Raw genomic sequence first — 16,044 nt, forward strand, 5'->3', positions numbered from 1 at the left:
GAGGACCGGCTGGAGCCCGGCGCCCAGCGACAGGCCCCCCCGCTCGGAGGAAAACGGTTTCGCTAAGACTTCCGCGATTAGTCACTGAATCAGACATCAGGCCAACGCAGATGGAGACGATTTGCTCCTTGAACACATAGTTGAAGCCCACGGTCCAAGAGCCTCCCGCCTCCACAGAGGGTCGCGGTGACCGCCGAGCCGCTAAGACGGGCTCCTGTCCCCTCCGAAAGGCTGTCCTCCCTGAGCCTGCATCCCGGGCTCCCCCTCCGCCCGCCGTCCCCGCTCCTCTGCCGCGTCCAGGACAGCCCTGGGCGGGGGGGGGCGGGGCGCGCGGTCCAGGAACCGCCGGGGTCAGCAGTTCCTGTCTTGAGCGCTGGCCCCCGCACCCTGCGTGCGCGGGGCCCGGTCAGGCAGGCCCGGCTTGGTGAGGCCACCCACGGTGGGAGCACCAGAGGGAGGCGCACCTGCAGCCGTAGGGCGGGGACGGGGACCCCTCGGCCCCCGGGATGGAGTAAACGGGCAACTCCACGGCCGCAGGCCAGGGGCTGCCTGCCTCTCCCGGGACCCCCAGGCCTCCCACCAGACCCTCTGGCCTCTGGGGGCCAATTCTGGGGGCCCTCCCCCGACTCCGTGTCCTACACGCGGCTCGGCCCAGGGGGCCACAGGCAAATGCTTTCGAACTGAATCTCGAATGACCCAAAGGACCCCCCACGTGAGGACCGAGGCAAAGCCCACGGGCCCTCTGCCTCCCCGGCCCTCGGCAGGGAGCTCCTCTGGGTGAGCATTCCTGGAAAACAAGAGAAACGGAAGGTTCTTTACTTCTTCAGAGACTTGCAAAGCCTGAGAGGTGAGCCCGTCTCGTCCGCAGGATAACAAACCAGAGCAGGTGTGGGCCAGGCAGGAACAGCTGGCCGGGAAGCGTGGCTCCGGCGCCCTGACCGCTCCGCCCCCAGCAGAGCGGATGCTTCCCGCCTGATGCAGGGCTGGAAGAATCACCCCGACGGCAGACGGGGAGGCCGGAGGCCCGACAGAGCCCTTAACCCTTCACACGCCGACCCCCAGGGCACCACCCACGGTCCCCCAGGCCGAGGGACCCCCTCAGCAGGCACCCCCAAACAGAAAACACCCCGCAGGCTTTCCAGGGCCTGGAGCTGACTGCCCAGCGGTGCCCGGTGGGGCACAGGAGCCTCTGGGAGAGGGGCCGCCCGGCGGCCCGCGCCAACCTGGGGCTGTACCTGGGGCTGTTGCTCCAGAGCTCACAGCCCTGCGTGAGACCCCCCTGTCTCTCGGGGGTCCTAGGGAGGTAGCGACAGTTCCCAGCTTGGCCCCAAATCAGGGCCAGCCGCAGTGCTGCAATGAGCTGACTTTTAATTTTGGAACTTTCGTGTGGGCTCTCCGTGGGGGGCAGAGAAGCCCCGGGGCCCACGCCCCACGTGAGCAGCAGGTTGCGGGAGCCTGGGCCGGCTTCTCTGCAGGCCGCAGACCCTCAGGGCGACAGTTTTCCCGACCTGGGGCCTTGACTGGGCCCTCTCAGCCGCCCACCCCCAGGATCCTGGGCCTTGACCCAGACTGCCCGGGGCTGTCCCCTGACCGGGCCGCGAGAAGGGGTCCCCACCCTCTCGCAGCGGGTCAGCCTCGAAGACTGGTCCCCCGTGCCCAGATAGCCCTCGGGGGAGCCACACCCCACACCATGCCCTTGTGTCCACTCCAGAGACTGGAAAACAGACGGCCACAAGGGTCAGGTGCAGGTCTGACCACGCCCAGAGCCCGCAGCCCAGCCCGTCCCCCGCGGGTCTGTGGGTGGACGGACCTGGGGCACGTGGGATGCTGGAGACGCCTGGCCCAACAGGGAACCAGTCTCTCCAGAGCGTGAGCCCCTTTCTCCCGCAGTCACAGGGCACCTGGCCAGGGGCTCCCAACGCCCAGTGCCTCCTACACCCAGCTGCCCGCAGAAGAGCCGGCTGCGTGCAGGTGCCCCATTCGCCAGGGTCCGGCCGGCCAGCCTCAAGCTTCTCATCCAATGATGGCCCTTTTCTCACCTCTGCCCATTGGATCTCCTGACCTGGGCCACGAGGAAAGGCAGTGAGAAGCCGCGGGCCACGGAGCTTGGCTGCAGCCTCACACCCAGCCCAGGCTCAGCGGGCGTCGCCTTGGCAACAGCTCTGCTTAGGGTCAGACGCGCTCGCGGTAATTTCAGCGGAGGAAATCCAGGGCAGATTCCTAGGGTCTCTGTGACCCCAGGGCAGTGCTGCGACGCACCAGCTCTGGCAGGACACTCTCGGGGCCTCCGGAAAGGAGAGGCATGGCCGTGGGGCCGCCTGTGCCAAGAGGACAGCCAACGGACTGGCGGGTCCGTTGGGTAGCTGAGTGCCCGACAGGGACCCTCACAGGAGGCCCAGCTTGACCACGTGTCCCACTGGAGCAGGCAGAGGGTGAGGCCCCTGGGCCTCATGGAGGACTCGGGGGGACCCACCAGGGGAGCTTCGCTACAGGCCTCGTGTCACAGGGACACATCTGTCAGGTCAAGACGCCTGACAGAGGCCCCGGAAGGACAGCCCCACGCAGCAGGAGCTCGAGGCCGCCCTCCCCCTGAGGAGCCCCACCCTTCAGGTCGGGTCACTGGAAGACAAGTTGGTGCTGTCTGGGCACCAGGCGTCGGTGTGGTCTGTAAATGCAGAAACGGACTTCTGCTTCCAGCCAGGATGGAATGCAAGGGGCTGGCTTTGCCCTCCCACAAGTAAACAAGTGAAAAACTGGACAAGATCCAGGACACAACAGTCCTCGAGACATTGTACACCTGATGTCGAGGGATGGGGAACCGTGACGCTGAACCATCGGGGTGAGCCCTCGGGTCCCCCAGCACGCTGCCTCCAGGGTGTCCAGCTGTGGCGCAGGCAGGGGACCCAGGCAGGTTCAGGGGTGCCCCGGGGGGAGACACGGAGCTGGGAGGCCCGGAAAGCCGAGGCGGCAAGAGTTCTCAGGACGGAGCCCCGGAGAGGAGAGAGCCCCAGAGTCTGCAGAGCACGGATCGGCCCGTGCACGTGAGGAAAGGAGGCCAGGAAAGACCCACCAAGAAGGTTAAAGGGAGTCATGTCCAGAGCTCGCACGGGCCGTGAAAAGTGCGGGCTCGTTCTAACAGCCGGGCCAGAAGACCTCCAAATTCACGGGGCGTTGGTACTCACAAGGGTCCTACCTTAAATCCCGCCGATTTTGAACCTTAAAAGCAAGACCCAAGAGGATCACACTGTTTCTAAGTAATGTAACAGCACCAAGGATGTTTACAAGAATACAAAAGTATCCGGCACCCAAGAAGGTTAAAACCCACGATGTCTAGCTCCTCATCAAAGATTACCAGGCACACAGAGAATGCAGGAAAGCACAACCCATAATGAGGAGAAAAATCAGTCAATCAATACTGATCCTGGACGACACAAATGAAAGAATTCACAGGCAAGGACACTGGACCGGTGATAACTGGATGGAATGTGGAAGGTTGAAAAGACAGAATCAAACGTCTGGAGATTGAAACCGCGATGTCTGAGGAAGGGGTAACGGCCACGCAGTGGGCGAGTGGGCTTGAAGGCACGGCCATCCCAGATGAAACCCAGAGCAAGACAAGACCGGACCCGGTAAGCAGATCTTGCTTATTAAACCCTGAGACGACTTCAAGAGGCCAAATGTGTACACAGAATCGGAGCTTCCAAAGTGATGGGGTGAGGAGGAGATGGAAAACATATTTGAAGAAATTATGGCCAAAAGTTTTTCACATTTGATGACAACTATGAACCCATCGATCTCAGACACTCAGGAACCCTGAGCACAAGAAACATGAAGCCAAGGACCCCGGCCACAGACAGAGGGAAGGTCTTGGGTGGGGGACTGCAGGACCTCGGGTGCACCCGGCCCCTCCCACGGCCTGCCCCACCCCCACCCCACCCCACCCAAACCTGGGCCACGGGTCTCCCCGCCGACCCCACGCACGCTCTCCCACTGACCTGGAGTCCGGGTGGATTCTGAGAGGAAGTCCGTTAGTGTCCCAGCTCTGAGCCCTCCGGATTCCAGCCCCGTGCACACAGTGGGCGCCCAGTCAGCACTTCCGGGCTCAGACAGAACCTCCACCTCACACACCGCCCGGGCTGCAGCTGCACGGGTCTCCACAGGGCCAGGCCCCGAGCCCTCGGGTCTACCAGAACCGTCAGCTAATCCGCTGGCTCCCTCCTGGCTCTGCCTCTGTTTTCTCAAAGCCCTGAGGGTTCTGTAAAAACTCTCAGGGTTCTTGTAACCCCGTTTATTTCTCTTAAAGCTGGCAGCCTGACAGGCTCTGGTTATTCTTAGAGCTGGATACCCGCACTTCAGAACCTTTAACGCGGCTCCTGGGGCCAAGCCAAGGCCCATTTTCCCCCGCTGGAAATGAAGTAATTTTAAACTCTTTTGTCTTTAACTTTTTATCACCCAAACCACGCCTGAGGTATCGAAGCTTGGCCAGGGGTCAGAACCTGGTGGGTCACCAAGCCTGTGCCAGGAGCCCCCATGCTCTGCCCAGGCTCTGAGGACAGGAAACCGCCAGCCACAGAGGGCAGGGCTGGGGGGAGCCCGCCCACTCCCCTAAGTCCCTTTGGGGGTGAGTCAGGGCAAAGCCCAGCCTGTGGCACCTGGGACTCTGTAGCTCCAGCAGCCCAAGGACTCAGGGTGGCCGTCCACACGGCACCGGCTGCCTTGTCCCCCGAGGATGCGTGGACGAGGCTGGGCAGGAACGGAGGGTGCAGCCAGGGCTCGGCTGGGCCACAGCGCCCTGCCCTGCCCTGGAGGTGGAGCCCAGGCGGTCCTGCGGGCAGGCGGGGTGAGCCCCTCACTCACGGCAGAGCAGAAGCCTGCGTGGTCGAGACGGAAACGTCGGACGCTGGGCCTCGGGGCTGAACAGCTGTGGCCCCCGGGCCCCCCGCCACCTCCTGTCTTCCCCGCTGCCTTTTCCCTCCTGCCTCACGAGGGGACACCAGCGCCCACGGCCCCAGCCCCCCCGAGTCCCGGCTGCCGCTTGTCCCTTCTCGCTGGGAAAGAAACGCAGCTCCTGTGTCCTCCCCAAACAGACTCCGCACATCCCTGAGGCCTCGGTGCAGCTCTGACGCCCACTTTTCAGAGCAGCCCCTGGATTCTGCACGGGCAGCGCCCGCAGGGGGGCCGGAACTGGGTTTGTCCGGCTCCAGCTCTGGCTCCATCCGTCTGTGGGCACGTTTGGGATTGGACGGCGAGGTGCGGGGGCTGAGGGCCGGAGAGCCGGGTCCCAGGGCTCGCGGGGACCCCCCTCCAGGTGCTGGCGCACACCCCCCTCAAAGGCAGCAGTGGGCCTGGGAGGACGGGATGGTCACACGAGGGCGGGCCTGAGGCTTCTGCTGTCCTCAGGCCCGGATGCGGGGGACCCGGGCAGTGCCTTCAGGGGCCTCCTCCTCTTCTCCCCGCAGGCCTGACAGGTGGTCACGGCAGAGCTGGCAGCAGCGGCCTTCGCAGGTAGGCGGGCAGCGGGCGGACACGGCCGGTGGGGCATCTCCAGCTGTCACTCCACGATCCGAATGGGTCGTTTGTGTTGACCTCCAAACGCCTCATCAGAAAGGGCGGCTCCCAGGGCTCCGGATGGGCCTTGGGTTGCATGGGTGCTCCCAACAAGGGTCTCTGGGCACCCCCAAGGCGGCAGCACCAAGAGGGCCCTGGGCAGGTGGAGGGGCAACCAGCCGAGGGTCCTCCCCAAGCCCCGCCCAAGGCTCAGTCCCTTGCGAGGACTGGGCGTGCCAGCAGGGTGCCTCCCTCTCCCCTCGGCCAAGGCGAAAGTCCCTGGTTCCTTGTCCCTGGGGCCCCGGCCAGAAGGCAGGCAGGCCTCCAGGTGGGCCCCCCCGAGCCCTCGCGCAGCTGGGGGTGTTAGCGAGCCCTGCTGGCGGCCACAGCCGGAAAGGCCCCCGTGCACGGGCAGCGCTGGGGTTCCAGGCAGCGCCCCCGCCTGGCTCTTCGGGCTGGCACTGGCCTTCCTAACAACAGCTACACATGCCTGCCAACTGGCCAGCAGGGCCAGCCCCGAGGTCACCCCCAACAGGACCCCGGGACCCTCGCGTGCGCCCAAGGAGGAGGTGGAGAGGCTAGGCAGAGAGCGTGCCCCCGTGCACCAGCTGGGAGAAGCCAGCAGGGGACCGGCTGGACTGCCAGGCCGTGAGGGGCAAAGCCAGGTGGACGGTCGAGTCTCTGAGATGTGGGTCAAGCCAGGCCAGGCTCGGCCGGGCGCCGGGCCCACGGCGGGACCACGTGGCGGTTGGGCTGGGCCTTGGGTGGTTTCCGAGGCCGGCCAGGGGGCCCCTGGCCAGGCCCTTTCCCATCTGCTGGGAGAAGGGCCTCAGGAACAAGGTCAGATGAGGGCTGGGGCCCGGCTCTGCGGCCGCTGCCCACTGAGCTCTCGCCGGCTCCCCCGCCGGCGCCCTTGGCCGCGGCTGGTGTGGCTGCGTGTTCCCGGGAACACCTAGAAACCGGGCTGCTTGGAAACACTGCGGCGTTGCCATGCGCCGTTTTCCTCCAGGCCGGCCAGGGAGGCCCGGTGCCCGGCTGCGGAATGTGGGCCCCCTCCCAGCGGCCCGAGCCGGCCTCCAGGACCCCCAGAACTGTGGCTTCTTCTGAAGGAACTGACTCAAGGTCAAGCAAGTTCCTGCCAGCCCCAGAGGCCCTTTCTCGTCCCGCCCCAGGAACGCGGGGCGTCCGCGGCCCCCAGGCTGGCCCGAGCCGGAGGGTAGCGCGCAGCCAGGGAGGTGGCCTGTTTTCCACCCCGGGTGCTGGAATGTTCCCTGACGGTGGGAGCCGACTCCCGCGCCCCCCTCAGCTGCGGCCGCATTCCTGGTGGGAGTCCCGGCCAGCCCTGCGAGCTTTTTCCACGCTCCGGTGCCAGCACTGGCGGGCTCGGGCGGGAGAGGACGGTTTCCATGGCAACCTCACTTTCTGTTATTTCTTATTTTCTTTTTTATGGTTTCTCCAACTTTGAAGCTCTCCAGACAGTTTACAGACTGCAAGGAAGAAAAGTGTTTCCTTCTCTCCCATGTCCCCCGGCAGGCGGCACTCCCACCCCCAGAGCCGCCCCTTCCCACAAGGCGGACAGACAGCCATGTCTTCAGAGGCTAATCATTTTTAAAAGCATCCTAGAGGAAATGTATTCTCTTTCTCCTACAAAGATAGGACAGTATTTTCAGAAGAATCCCTGCCCTCAGCCACGCAGCCCCATCGGCGGGGTGGGGAGGCCCTGAGCCCGGCCCACCTGGCAGAGCTGGCATGTGTCCTCGGGTCCGGCCCCAGCTCTGCCCCAGGACGTGGGGTGGGAGGCGGCTTCCCTCCCCCCAGATGCACCTATTCACCTGCGTCGCACACCCAGCTCCCCAGGAGGAGAAGGGCCTGGAGCCCCGGGCAGGGTACCGAGGCGGGGTCCCGGGGTGGGGGTTGGGGGGTGCGGGGGATCTGAGGGCGGCGGCACACCCCGGTCCAAGTGCCCGCCCCTCACGGGGGGGGTGTCGTCGTGACCCGTGACATGACCGCCCCTCCGTTCCCGGGCCACACGCTACCCGCTGCCTTCAAACACCTTCGGGTCTCGGCGCAGGGCTCGGCCAAGAGCCCCACGTCCCTGGAGGCGGCCCTGCAGCCCCGAGCTAGGGGGCTGCCCGAGGCACCCACCACTGGCTTTAATAGAACGCGCGACACCGACTTCCGAGGGGACCCCCTCCCCCGACCCCCGGACGCACGTGGCGGCTCATCTGGGCGTCACAAGGCGGGGCGGCCGGTGGTGGTTGGTGCCCTTCTCGGCTGGCCCGTCTGCACCATCCACGCTCTCCCCGGGGTGAGCCCAGGCCTGGCGGTCCCAGTCCCCCGGCCACCGAGCCCTGCAGCGAAGCCGGCCCACCTGACCCCTCGGGCCAGCACTGCCCGGAGGCCGGCCAGCCAGCGCCTGCCTCCCCGCCGTCCCTGCCTTGGAGGGTGGCTCAGGGGCCCCGCTGGCAACCTGGGGGTCAGGACGGCTCCCAAACGAGAAATCAAGAGGCCGTAGGCCGGTGATTGGTTTTACAGAAACCAGAGGCCGTGTCTGCAGGGACCGCTTGTCAGATTTTACAGCTGCCTCTGAAATGCACCCCCAGCCAATCAGCCAGGTCTGGGGCTCGGGGGATAGAGCAGGGGACACACCGGGAGGCCTGGGGGCAGCCAGACGTGCAGCCACGTGGAGGAGCCGGCGGATGGGCCCGCACCTGCCAACCCCCTACTCGGGGTTCAACCACACTCCAGACCCCGGATCCAAAGCCTCCACCGGGGCCCCCAGATCTCCCCGCATCCGCACGGGGCTGGGCTCACCCCCTGCCTCGAAGCCCACGACCTCCTCCTCATCCTCTCCCTGACCACCTGCTGCCCTCGCGGAGTGTGAGGAAGGGGGAGGGGACACCCAGAGCCCTCAGCCCCTCCGTCACCGGCACAGTCACCCCTGGGCCTGAGTGGACGGGCCCCTGAGCCCCCAGCCACGAGGATGAAGCTGCTGCTTCCCATCCGAAACGCCCTGCTGACCCCACGCCCCTCATCCAGCACCCATTTCCCTCCTACGCTTGCCATCTGCACCCTCCCCCTCCCCGATGAGCACCCCGCCCCCACTTCAGTGCTCAGAGCAGGGCCACCTGCCCCAAGGGGCTCCAGGCACCAGACGTGGCCGTGGCAAGGCCCCCCATCCCCTTGACTCTCAGCCCTGGGGCCTGGGGCTGGGGCCGCCCCCCACCTCCCGGGGAGCTCGCTGTCTCCTGGTCTCCCCTGACTTCAGCAGCGGTGGTGGAGCAGCCCCCTCGGGCGTCCAGGGCACCCTAGACCTGACGTGCCCCACACCCGCTCCTCCTGCTTGGCTGACAACTACGCAGTCTTCTGTCGTTAAGGCCCAATTCCTCCGCGTCCGCCTTTGTTCTCTCTTGTTCTGTGGTCCACGCCCCCACCTCAGCCCCAGCAATCCTGCAGGTCTTCAAGATGCATCCCCAGCTGACCCCATCTCACCCCACCCAGCACTCGCCCTGCCCCGACGTCTCTCCTCCGCCAGAAGGCTCGCTGCCCCTACTGCCCCCCTGCGTCCTTCAGCCAGGCTGGGCACGCTTCTGCCTCAGGGCCTTTGCACTTGCTCTTCACCTCCTCACAAGGCCTTCCCCACCCCAGCTCCAGCAACACGGCCTCCACGCTCCCCGCTTCCTCTTTCGTCTTCTGCACGTGTCACGGGCTAGGACGCCGTGCGTCTCACAAACGAATCTCCCAAAGGGCGGGCATCTCTTCAGTTCTGTACACCAGCGCACCTCGGCACCTGGTGCAGCATGTGGCCTACACAAGGCACCCAGCGGGTGTTTGTAAGGAACGGGTGAACGCGGAGCATCCGTTGGCGCATCCGCTACTCCAAGCTGGGCAGCGTGGAGGCACTGGAGACAAACAGGCACAGGAGGTGTGCAGGGCGGGGCGGGGGGACAGCTGGAAGGACAGGTGGAAGGGCAGACGGACGGACAGACGGACGGAAGTATGACTAAACAGAGGGATGGATAGATGGATGGTGGGTGGACGGAGACGGATGTGATGAGGGACGGAGGAGCAGAGGTCCATCTGTCTTTAGGACGTAGGTCTACGTGGAATAATTAGGTTCTAATGTGAAAGGCTAGAGAAGGCTGACGATCAAAACCAATCCAGAGCCCGAGAGCCCTTCACCTCTCCTGCTTTTCCCTTAGTAGGTTTCCCACCCAACTTTCCCTCAATACACCTGCCTTAACGCACAGCCAGCAGCTGGCAGACGGGGCGGCGGCGGGGAGCTGATCCCCCTGCAGGACCGGGGAGCTGAGCCCGGTCCCGGCTCCCAGTGTGCACGCGGGCAGCTGGGTAGTGAGCCCCGCCAAGGGCCAGCACGGGCATCGGGAACAGAGAGCAATGACAGCCAGTGAGGGAAAGGGGGTCCCAGCACCTCCACGATGAGGGAGCTGATGTAGTCCTGAGCCTGAGACGTGGGGTGGCAGCTGGGGAGGCTGGAGCAAGCCGCATCTGTCAGCCTCTTTCTGGTTCGACAAGCTCAAGGAGCCACAGATGCTTCCAGCCTGGTCCAGCAGGGGCCCCGCCTCTGAATGCCTGTCAGGAGAGGACAGGCTGCGGGTGTCCCAGCAGTGAGCTCCCAGAAGGGGCCCGTCCTTGGGACCCCTGACTCCTGCATCATGCCTGGGATCCTGGGGGCTCTACCCCACCCAAAGTGCGTGGAGGCAGACGCAGGGGGTGCAGGACGGTGCCCCCTCCGGAAGGTGTGGCAGGCGAGCTGCAGGGGGTGGTGTCCACACAGGGCTGCGTGAACCCCGGGGGCAGAGCCCCGGCCAGGACCCCGTGTCTTTGAAAACCCCCTAAGACAGCTTCCTCCAGGCCCGTCACCCACCGGCTCCAGCCCGAGACTCGGCAGTGGCTCTGCACCTCCTTCTTCGCTTCGAGATGAGACCACACTTCTGTCAGAAGAAAAACAATGAAAACGATGTTTCCGTTTAAAAAACAAAAATGCTGGAAACAGAAACAGCTGCTGTGTTTCCCACACGCCCGGGTCAGGAGGCATCTTCTGGGGTTGGATTCCAAATCGGCATCACGGTTTTCAGTCCCCAAACCCAGGGCAGCAAGTTCAAGGTCGCCGCCCCACAAGGACGACGCGGGCCTCCCGGGACGCGGGGCGGGGGCTGCCCACCGTGGGTGCCCCCGCAGACTTGGAGCGAAGCTGGCTGTTCAGTCGGCAGCCCCCGCAAACACAGGGCCCACGAAACCTCCTACTTTCCGAAGCCCGAGGGCAGGGGCTGCTTGGAACCCGGGAGGTGGGGTGGGGGCAGGACGGTCCCAGGTGAAAGGCGCTGTCCCCTGCCCCTCCCCTCGTGCCCACCCGCTGCCAGGAGTCCTGGGCGGGGGGCGGGCACCGCTCCTGGCCGCGCGCCCGAGCCACGGCCCCAGGGACACGCCCGGACTTCTGCTGAAGGTGGGGGGGTGCTGGGGTGGTTCAGACACCAGAGGCACCACCCCAAGCCCGTTAGGACCCCCAGTCCTCACACTGTGTCCCACAGACAAATCTGTAGAAAATCTGAATTCTCAAAGAAAAAACAAAAAAAGAGGGAGGGTCAGCAGAAGCCAGAGATGTTGGCCCGGCCATTACACCAGCTGGAGGAGGAGCTGGGAGGGAAGAGGGGGGTCCTGAGAGCGGCAGCATCCAGCCTGGACCACGAAAGGCCAGAGCGGCAAGGCGGCCGCAGGCAGGGCCCTACCTGCAGACAGTGGCCCCCGGGCAGGCGGGGGCTCCAGCGGGCCTGCCTCTCGGGGGCGGCTATGCGTCTGCCTCTGGCCTGGAGAGCCCCCAGCCTGGGGCCTTCTCCTCAGAGGCAGGCAGGCCTCTTGGGAGTCTCCCAGGAAAGCAGCACCAGTGGGCCAGGTGGGGCCTCCAAGCCACCCTCCTCCACACCGGGGTGGGGCAGGCAGGCGGACAGAGGCTGGTGGGGGGCTGCCTCGAGGCTGCCCCCCCACATGCCTTACACCCCAGGAGGCTACACGGGCTCCAGCAGGCTCAGGGAGGGGGCTCCTTTCTCCCCTGGGCCTCGGCGTCCCCGGTGGACCCTCCTCCTACCTCTGACTTCTGGGGCTGGGGACTGGCTCCAAATGGTCCACTTACGGAAGAGACGTTTACCGAGTGACCACCACACGCCTGAGTCCCAGCAAAGCCCCACCAGGAACAGAGGACACCTTCGTTCCTCGACTGGAGTCCGTAGCCAGAGACGAGGGACACACACAGAGACAGGAAGAGATGGGAGAGGTGGGGGCACCTGCCCTCTGCCCAGCCCACTTCCCAGCAGGGGCTTGGCAGGCACAGCCCCTCAGAGCACCCAGCCTCCCCTCCCGCTGGCCGGCGGGTCGCCCAGGATGCCTGCGGCGGAGGCCTCCCTTCTCCGCAGCCCAGGCAGGCCGCCTGGTCTCGGTGCCAGTCGGGTGGCGAGGCCAGCTGTGCAGAGCAACCCCCTGCCACCCCCAGGGAGGGCTTCCTGGAGGGCACAGGGGGGCCAGCCCACCAGCCTGGCTACGGGGCAGCGTGGCCCGCTCGGTGAGCTTGCTGCTGGCCCGAGGTGCCCTGGGAGCCCTCGGTCCTGGCAGAGTCGGCGAGGGTCTCCAGGCCTGTTTCAGCAACACCGCTGGGGCACACAGACAGCTGCCCGCGGCGCCCCCCTTCCTGCCCCCTCCCTTCAGGGCAGGGACAGCCACTGAGGGCCAGCCCGGGGCCTCTCTGATGGAAGACCCGGGCTGGGGCGGGCACAGGGGACCTTGGGAGGCAAGTGGGGAGCGGCTGCCGCGGGCCCCCCTCGGGCCCTCAGCAAGCCTGGGGGCGGCCCGGGGGCAAGCGAGCCAGGCAGCGACCCACACTGGCCGCAGCTGCCCCAGCCCGGGTTCCTCTTGGAGCGAGGCCCTGGGTCTTGAGGAGCGGGCGGGAGCCCCACTGCCACGGCCCGGGACGTTCTCGATGGACGCTATAAATAGAACTGTCACGGGGACACCAGATGTGTGGGGTCAGCCGGCAGGCCAGCCTCCCGCCCCGCACGGCCCCTGAGCGGGACTGCTCCCCCAGACACGGGACACCCATCCTCCTGGTAACCCTCCCGTCCACAGAGGCTCAGAGCACGGTCAGCCGCCCCTGACCCCGCCCCCTGGACACCCAGCAACAGGAACCAGGACAGGGCCCTCTCAGATGCGGCTCCAGAGCCCAGTGGGTGGGACCACCCGGGGAGGGGCCCGGGAGGAGTGCTGTCCACACCCCGCACCCCGTGCATCCCCGAGCCCTCAACAGTCCTTGGCCCGCCACGCAGCACAGATGCCAGCCTGGCCGCGTCAGCCACCGGGGCCTCTGCACCAGATCGAGGCCGGGCTGGCCCTCCAGGGGTTTCTCATCCTGTGGGCTAATCCTTGGTGAGGCCCTCTCGAGGACCCCACTAGAAACGAGGGCAAAGGTGGAGCAGAAATGAAGGGGAGCCTTCAGGCAGACGCCCGGGTCAGGGCCGGGGGTGCACCTGGAGCACCACGAAGGCCCCGATCTGGAAAGAACCTGCCGGCCAGCGGGCGCACTGGAGAGCTGGCCAGTGAACAGCCCAGACCTGCTGTGAGCTGGGGGGGGGGGGGGAGGGGGGAGGACCCAGAGGCAAGGCAGGGCCTGGGGAGGGGGCCCCAAGTACCCGCCAGTGCCTGGGAGAGGAAGGGTGTGTAGACAAGGTGGTTACCATCCTGATGACAGTGAGGCCTGGGGACAGAGGAGGCCAGGCCTAGAGAAGACAGGGATGGAGAGAGGGGCAGGGGAGAGCATTTCTACAGGGGAAGCAGGTCATGCGAGGCCTTCTCTGGTCACATCCTTCAAGGCCCCACCCACCCCCACCCCGGGGGCTGGGGTGCCCTGGGGTTTCCCCACCCCCAACCCCGTCCAGAGGAGGTGCTTACCCCCCCAGCAGTGACTAGGCTCAAGTCCGCGACTGCATGGAGGGCAGTGGGGAGGGGAGGGGCCCAAGGCCTGCAGGGAGCCCGGGCAGGGTTCTGGGCACGGATGCTTTTCCACACCGCTGGGAACGCGCTGCCCAAAGTTCGAAGGGTCTTAAAGGATCCGTTTTCCTTCGGATCTGGCATAAAAGGCAGGCGGCCCCCCCCCCAGAGAAAAGGGCACCCAAGCAGGCTGAGCAGAAACCTCCTGGGGAGGGTGGGTTCGTACGCCGACCCCGGAGCAAGCCCCTCCCCGCGCTCGGTCCGGAGGTGCAGTTCCCGCCTCCGCCGCCGGGGGTCGCGCCGACACCCCGGCCCCCCTAGGCCGCGCGGCGCTCGGATGCGTGGACACGTCAGCGCCCGCCCGCCCCCGCAGGGGAGACGCTTGAAGCGTGTGGGGAGCCCCCTACCTTACCCCGGAGCTAGGGCGCGGGGACTCCAGCCCAACGTGCCCCCAAGGCCCCTCCCCCCCCACAGGGTACCCCTCTGTCTCTCCCCATCTCGCCTCTCCCCAGCGCGCAGGGCGGGAGGGGAGGGGGCACTTCCTGCCGCCCGCTCCCTCCTTCCCGAGATCGCGCCACCCCCGGGCCCCGGGCCCGAGTGCTCGGGCTGCGGGGTGTGGGTTGCCCCGGCCCGCTCCGCCCCCACCCCGGGCATGAACCTGATCCCGCCCCTCGCGGTGGGGTGGGGGGGGGGTCGACCTCGCGGCGGCTGGGGAACGCGCGGCCCCACCCCCGCGCCCGGCGCAGGCGTGGAAAGGAGGGGCCTGGGTGGGGGCGGGCCGCCCCGTCGTAACCCCATCTCCGACCCCGCCCCACGGCCGGAAGAGCCGCCGTGCCCACCCCCGTCGGAATCGGAGGCGGACAGAGCCCCGCGCCCCCCGCCGGGCAGGGGGAGGGGAAGTGAAACCGAGCGGCGGGGCCCGGGGGCCGCGTCGGGGTTTCTGTAGACGCGTAATCGGAAACTGAGGCCACGGGGCGGGGGCGGCAGCCGCGCGGCCCTTCCGGACCCCGGCCGCCTGCGTTCCCGCTGCCCCCGCTCTGCCGGGGAAGCCCCCTCGGCCGCGGAGATGGGGCGCAGCATCCTCCCCTCTCCAGCCTCGCTGGATCTCAGGAGGCAGCTCCGGGGAAGGAAGTGGGGGGATCTGCCCTGTCCCGACTGGAGCGAGGCCTTCCTGGGGAGGGCGTAACCCACCTCCCCTGTCCCCGCAGCCCGCCCCCCCAGGCTCCTAGCACCGCCCACGAGGGGCGCACACCCTCCGGGTGACTCACTCCGGCGGAGACACCCACTCCCTGCCTGACTCACTGGGTGCCGGGCCCCACACGGACACCCCGTGCTGGGGGTGCATCTCGGGTTCGCGCTCTGCACCCCCATCGGCACGTTTGCTGGGCGTCCGAGACCCGCGTGACTTGTGAGAGGCCTCTTGGGGTGCCGCGCGGCCTTGGCCCAGCAGGGCGTGGCCCCCGACCCGCAGCCATAGACTCCGGACCGGGAACCCGGAACCGCGTGCAAAGCAGGCGGCAAAGGGGCTTAGGTTCACCCCAAATGGGCCTGCCAGGGGCCTCTGCACCCAGCCCACGCGCCACCGCGCCCCACCCCCCCCACCCCCGGCCCCCGCCCGGCCCGGCTTCCGGCCAAGCCGGAAGGAGCAGGAATTTGGAATGTTGGGAACCAGCATTATAATTCCCCAGGGGCTTCCTCCGCCCCCGCCCTTCCCCCAGGGGTGGGCGGGGCAAGGGGAGGAGCCTAGTCTGCCTCCGACCAGGCGGGGTGGTACCTCCAGGGCCTGGGGCCATCCTGGCGCCTGGCAGAGACGCGGTCTCGCGGGTGCCGCGTAAACCGGGGCTGGGGGAAGGCCCGGGCACCCGGCCCACCGCCAACCTCAGACACGGGGGCGCAGGAAGGCGGGGGCGAGGCCCGTGTCCTGGCAGGGGTGCCTGCAGGGAGGCCGCCCTGGGCGGAGGAGCCCCGACCAGCTGGGCCTCCCAGCACCGGGCGTGTTGGAGCAGCCGCCGCCTTCCCTCCGGGGAAGCAGTTGTGGGGAACGGCAGACGCCCCCAGTGACTGGGCCAGTGACACCTGCCTGGCCGCGCCGGCTGCAGCCCTCTGGACGCAACACCACCCTTCCCCGGCCCGGCCTTGGCAGGGAGCCTCCTCCACAAACCACCAGAGCCTTTTCTGGGACTGTTTTTTCTTAGAAACAGGAAGTTGGGGTGTGGGCCACACGTCCCCCAGGTCAAGGCCCCGTCGAGGGCAGAGCAGGGTGGGGGTTTGGACTCATGGGAACTCGCCATCCTGCCCGGCTCCTGCAGCCCTCTGGCGCCCGACGGAACCCCAGGTGTATGCAGACAGAGGAGAGAGGAGGGAAACAGGACGACCCGGCCTGGCTGCCCGGGCTCTGCTGCCCACCCGGCGCCAGCCGCAGCACTGGGTCACTCGGGCCTCTCGGTGGCACCTCCACGAGTCCGGCCGCGGGCGTGTAGAGCCGGCGCACTGGTGGTCTCC

At 67.0% G+C, this 16,044-nt stretch overlaps 1 protein-coding gene across 1 annotated transcript in view; it reads left to right on the forward strand.

The window, feature by feature from the left end:
* The window catches only part of MORN1 (MORN repeat containing 1), a 48,773-nt gene extending 40,711 nt beyond the window's left edge, over positions 1-8,062 (forward strand). Inside the window, 1 exon segment of the mRNA XM_028484288.1 lies at positions 7,485-8,062. Coding sequence (XP_028340089.1) covers positions 7,485-8,062 — 578 coding nt within the window.
* Positions 8,063-16,044: the final 7,982 nt, after the last annotated feature.

Source organism: Physeter macrocephalus, chromosome 3 (genome assembly GCF_002837175.3).
Source record: "Physeter macrocephalus isolate SW-GA chromosome 3, ASM283717v5, whole genome shotgun sequence".
Classification (NCBI taxonomy): Eukaryota; Metazoa; Chordata; class Mammalia; order Artiodactyla; family Physeteridae; genus Physeter; species Physeter macrocephalus.